This window comes from Pezoporus wallicus, unplaced genomic scaffold (genome assembly GCF_028554395.1).
Source record: "Pezoporus wallicus isolate ANWC-B61680 ecotype Strahan unplaced genomic scaffold, APGP_CSIRO_Pwel_v1 contig_14517, whole genome shotgun sequence".
Taxonomy (NCBI): domain Eukaryota; kingdom Metazoa; phylum Chordata; class Aves; order Psittaciformes; family Psittacidae; genus Pezoporus; species Pezoporus wallicus.
This window is the reverse complement of record NW_026640190.1, coordinates 1-5,502: the sequence shown is the minus strand read 5'-3', so window position 1 is coordinate 5,502 and position 5,502 is coordinate 1. Positions and strand designations below refer to the sequence as shown.

Here is a 5,502-nt window from a genome sequence, read left to right as displayed (position 1 = left end):
CCCCATAGGTCCCATTGGACACCCCATAGGTGATGTTCAACACCCCACAGGTGATGTTCAACACCCCATAGGTCCCATTGGACACCCCATAGGTGATGTTCAACACCCCATAGGTCCCATTAGACACCCCATAGGTGATGTTCAACACCCCATAGGTGATGTTCAACACCCCATAGGTCCCATTGGACACCCCATAGGTGATGTTCAACACCCCATAGGTCCCATTGGACACCCCATAGGTGATGTTCAACACCCCATAGGTCCCATTGGACACCCCATAGGTGATGTTCAACACCCCATAGGTCCCATTGGACACCCCATAGGTGATGTTCAACACCCCATAGGTGATGTTCAACACCCCATAGATGCCCCCCAGCCCCCCTAGATGCCCCCAGAGATGCCCCCAGCCCCCCTAGATGCCACTGGACACCCCATAGGTGATGTTCAACACCCCACAGATGCCCCCAGCCCCCCCTAGATGCCATTGGACACCCCATAGGTGATGTTCAACACCCCACAGGTCCCATTGGACACCCCACAGGTGATGTTCAACACCCCCTAGATGCCCCCAGCCCCCCATAGATACCCCCAGCCCCCCATAGATACCCCCAGCCCCCCATAGATACCCCCCACACCCCCATAGATGCCCCACGGCCCCCCCTCAGACGATCATCTCGAGCTGCCGCGCGTACTCGATGACCTGCTTGGCCAGCTCAGTGGAGGGGATGGGAGCCTCCTCGGCCTTCTGCTGCCGGCTCCGGAAGCTGTAGTAGTTATTGGGGCCCAGCACCCAGCCCCTCTGCAATGGGGCGAAAAAAGGGGGGGGGGTCAATGGGGTGGTCCAAAATCCCCCCCCCCTTCCCCATCCCCCCCCCTTTTTCAAGGACCTTCTTGGCATAGTCGCTCATCTTCTTGGCCGTGGTGAAGAAGAGGATGCGCGTGGCCTCGCTGAACAGGATCTGCTCGTAGGCTTTCTCGATGCAGCCCGCGATCTCGTCCCTATGGGGAGGGAGGGGGGGAATGGGGGTTGGGAAAAGGGGGGGGGGGGAATGGGGGGGTTGGGGGGGGAAATGGGGGTTGGGGGGGAGAAAAATGGGGTTTGGGGGCATCTAAAGGGGGTTTGGGGGCAGTAAAATGGGGTTTGGGGGCATCTAAAGGGGGTTTGGGGGGGGAAATGGGGGTTGGGGGGAGAAAAATGGGGGTTGGGGGGAGAAAAATGGGGTTTGGGGGCATCTAAAGGGGGTTTGGGGGCATCTAAAGGGGGTTTGGGGGGGGAATGGGGGTTGGGGGGGGAGAAAAATGGGGTTTGGGGGCATCTAAAGAGGGTTTGGGGGCATCTAAAGGGGGTTTGGGGGGGGAAATGGGGGTTGGGGGGGAGAAAAATGGGGTTCGGGGGCATCTAAAGGGGGTTTGGGGGCATCTAAAGGGGGTTTGGGGGGGGAAATGGGGGTTTGGGGGGGAATGGGGGTTGGGGGGACAATGAGGGTTGGGGGGGAGAAAAATGGGGTTGGGAGAATGGTGGTTTGGGGGGGAATGGAGTTTGGGGGCAGTAACTTGGGGTTTGGGAGGGGAAATGGGGTTTGGGGGGTGAAATGGGGTTTGGGGGCATCTAAAGGGGGTTTGGGGGGGAAATGGGGGTTGGGGGAGGGGAAATGGGGGTTTGGGGGGGAATGGGGTTTTGGGGGCGGATGGGGTTTGGGGGCAGTAACTTGGGGTTTGGGAGGGGAAATGGGGTTTGGGGCATCTAAAGGGGGTTTGGGGGCATCTAAAGGGGGTTTGGGGGGGAGATGGGGGTTGGGGGGGAAATGGAGCTTTGGGGTGGGAAGGGGGTTTGGGGGGAGGAAAATGGGGGTTGGGGGTATCTAAAAGGGGTTTGGGGTCATCTAAAGGGGGTTTGGGGGCAGTAAATTGCGGCTTGGGGGCATCAAGGGGGAGTTGGGGGCAGGAAAATGGGGTTTGGGGGGAGAAAAATGGGGTTTGGGGGCAGCACAAGAGGGGTGTGGGGCAGGCCGGGGGGGTGTGGGGCAGGCTGGGGTGGTGTGGAGCAGGCAGGGTGTGTGGGGCAGGCCGGGGGCTCACCGGATGGTGTCCAGCAGGATGTCAATGAAGAAGGTGTAGCTCTCGGCCGGGATGTTGCCCTTGGCCAGGAAGACCTTGTTGTAGCTGCCCTCCATCAGGTACTGTGGGGACAGGGCCGGGAGGGACCCCCAAGTGACCCCAAGGAACCCCAAAACCCACCCAGCGGGGCCGCCAAGCCAACCGGAGCCCCCCGGAACGCAAGGAACGCCTCGAAGATGCCATCAAGAGGGTGCAAAAGCCAACAAAACCCCCCTAAACCCCAATGAAACCCCCCAAAAACCCAACGAGACCCCAACAAAACCCAACAAAACCCAACGAGACCCAATGAAACCCAACGAGACACCCCAAAGACCAACGAGACCCCCCCAAAAACCAACGAGACCCAATGAAACCCAACGAGACCACCCGAAAACCCGAGACACCCCAAAACCCAACAAAACATAATGGGACCCCCCCAAAACCCAACGAGACCCCCCAAAAGCCCAACAAAACCCAACGAGACCCAATGAAACCCAACGAGACCCCTCCAAAACCCAACAAAACCTAATGAGACCCCCCAAAACCCAACGAGATCCCCCAAAACCCAACAAAACCCTATGAGACCCCCCAAAACCCAACAAAACCCCCCAAAACCCAACAAAACCCAACAAGACCAAATGAAACCCAACGAGACCACCCCAAAACCCAACAAAACCCGAGACCCCCCCAAAACCCAACAAAACCCAAAAACCCAACAAAACTCCCCAAAACCCAACGAGACCCCCCCAAAACCCAACGAGACCCCCCCAAAACCCAATGAGACCCACCCAAACCCAACGAGACCCTACCAAAACCCAACGAGACCCCCCCAAAACCCAACAAAACCCAACGAGACCCCCCAAAACCCGAGACCCCCCAAAACCCAATGAGACCCCCCCAAACCCAACGAGACCCTACCAAAACCCAACGAGACCCCCCCCAAAACCCAACAAAACCCAACAAGACCCAATGAAACCCAACGAGACCACCCCAAAACCCAACAAGACCCCCCAAAACCCAACAAAACCCAAAAACCAAACAAAACTCCCCCAAAACCCAACCAGACCCCCCCAAAACCCAACAAAACCCAACGAGACCCTCCCAAAACCCAACGAGACCCCCCCAAAACCCAACGAGACCCTACCAGAACCCAACGAGACCCCCACGAAACCCAACAAAACCCAATGAGACCCCCCCAAAACCCAATGAAACCCAAAGAGACTCCCCCAAAACCCAACAAAACCCCCCCAAAACCCGAGACCCCCCGAAACCCAACGAGACCCCCCACAACCCAACGAGACCCCAACAAAACCCAACGAGACCCCCCCAAAACCCAACAAAACCACCCCAAAACCCAACGAGACCCTACCAAAACCCAACAAACCCCCCCAAAACCCAACAAAACCCAATGAGACCCAACAAAACCCCCCAAAACCCAACGAGACCCTACCAAAACCCAACAAAACCCCCCAAAACCCAACGAGACCCTACCAAAACCCAACGAGACCCTACCAAAACCCAACAAAACCCCCCCAAACCCCAACGAGACCCCCCCCCAACCTGCTCGAGGGACACGGGGTGCCGGATGTAGACGTTGCCCTGGATGTCGGGTGCCGGGAGCCGCTCGAGCTCCGTGTGGAACTCGGCCACGCGGTTCTGGGAGAGCAGGAAGAGGAGGTTGAGGCCCAAGAGCTGGTGCTTGGAGGCGGATTCCGGCAGAGCTTCCCTATGGGGAGAAAGGGTGGGAATGGGATGAGGTTGGGAATGGGATGAGGTTGGGAATGGGGCAGGAACCCGAGCATCGGAGGACCCCCTTGGCACGCACTGGTAGTCGAAGTAGTAGCACTTGAGTTGGGCCATGTAGCGCTCGAAGGACGGGATGTCCCGGCGGAGGATGCTCCATTGGGCGCCGATCTCCAGGATGTCCCCTGGGAAGGTTGGGAATGGGGTTGGGGGAGGGGAGGGAATGGGGTTGGGGGAGGGGAGGGAATGGGGGGGAAGGGGAGGGAATGGGGGGGAAGGGGAGGGTTGGGAATGGGGTTGGGGGAGGGGAGGGAATGGGGGAATATGGGGAGGGGGAAAGAGAGGGAAAAGGAAAAGGGAGGGAATATGGGGGGGAAGGGGGGAAAAGGGAAGGAAAAGGAAGGGAATGAAGAGGAAAGGGGGAAAAAGAGGGGGAAGGGGAAATAGAGAAAGAGGGAAAAAAGGGGGAAAGGGGAAGAAAATAAAGGGAATGGGGGGAAATAAAGGGGGGGAAGGGAGGGAATGGGGGGAAAAATTGAGGGAAGGGGGGGGAAGGGAGGGAATGGGGGGAAGAAGGGGAAAAGGGAAGGAAAAGGGAGGGAATGGGGGGAAAGGGAGGGAATAAAGGGAAAAAGGGGGAAATGGGGAGAAAAGGGGGGAAGAGGGAAAAAAGGGAGGAATATAGGGAGAAAAAGAGGGAAAAGGAAGGAAATGAAGACGAAAGGGGGAAAAAGGGCGGGAAATGGAAGGGGGAAAAGGGGAAATAGAGGAAGAGGAAAAAAGGGGGAAGGGGAAGAAAATAAAGGGAATGGGGGGAAAAAGGGGGAAAATAAAGGGGGGAAGGGAGGGAATGGGGGGAAGGGAGGGAATGGGGGGGAAAAGGAGGGAATGGGGGGGAAAGGAACGGAATGGGGGGAAGTAGGGGAAAAGGGAAGGAAAAGGGAGGGAATGGGGGGAAAGGGAGGGAATAAAGGGAAAAAGGGGGAAATGGGGAGAAAAGGGGGGAAAAGGAAAAAAGGGAGGAATATAGGGAGAAAAAGAGGGAAAAGGAAGGGAATGAAGAGGAAAGGGGGAAAAAGGGGGGGGAATGGAAGGGGGGAAAGGGGAAATAAAGGAAGAGGAAAAAAAGTGGGAAGGGGAAGAAAATAAAGGGAATGGGGGGAAAAGGGGGGAAATAAAGGGGGGAAGGGAGGGAATGGGGGGAAAAAGGGGGGAAATAAAGGGGGGGAAGGGAGGGAATGGGGGGAAAAGGGGGGAATGGGGGGGAAGAGAGGGAATGGGGGGAATGGGGTGAATGGGGGGGAAGGGAGGGAATGGGGGGAAAAGGGAGGGAATGGGGGGAAAAAGGAGGGAATGGGGGGAATGGGGGGGAATGGAGGCATTGAGGGCAGGATGGGGGTGTTTGGGGGGGCCATTGGGGGGTACTGGGGGGGGGTCCCCCACTCACGGGCCAGGATCAGCTGCTGCTTGGTCAGTTTGGTGCCGGTGGTGGGCAGGAAGTTGAGCTCCAACAGCGCCAGCTGGGGGGGGCAAGGGGGGGGCAGAGACAAGGGGGGGGCAGAGACAAGGGGGGGGCAGAGACAAGGGGGGGGGGGTCACATCCTGCCCCCTCCCGTCCCCACTGACACATCCCTTAATGAGCGATGACCAAGGGGTAATTAA

The 5,502-nt window shown here is 57.9% G+C and overlaps 1 protein-coding gene across 1 annotated transcript; it reads right to left on the bottom strand.

Moving 5' to 3' along the window:
- Nucleotides 1-658: 658 nt before the first annotated feature.
- Nucleotides 659-5,369, bottom strand: PSMD8 (proteasome 26S subunit, non-ATPase 8). The gene is made up of 6 exons (XM_057418034.1): nucleotides 5,288-5,369; nucleotides 3,923-4,025; nucleotides 3,658-3,823; nucleotides 2,080-2,180; nucleotides 888-999; nucleotides 659-799 (listed from the first exon to the last, which is right to left on the bottom strand). The coding sequence occupies exons 2-6, from the start codon at nucleotides 3,955-3,957 to the stop codon at nucleotides 662-664; spliced, it is 552 nt and encodes a 183-aa protein (XP_057274017.1). The 5' UTR covers nucleotides 3,958-4,025; nucleotides 5,288-5,369; the 3' UTR covers nucleotides 659-661.
- Nucleotides 5,370-5,502: the final 133 nt, after the last annotated feature.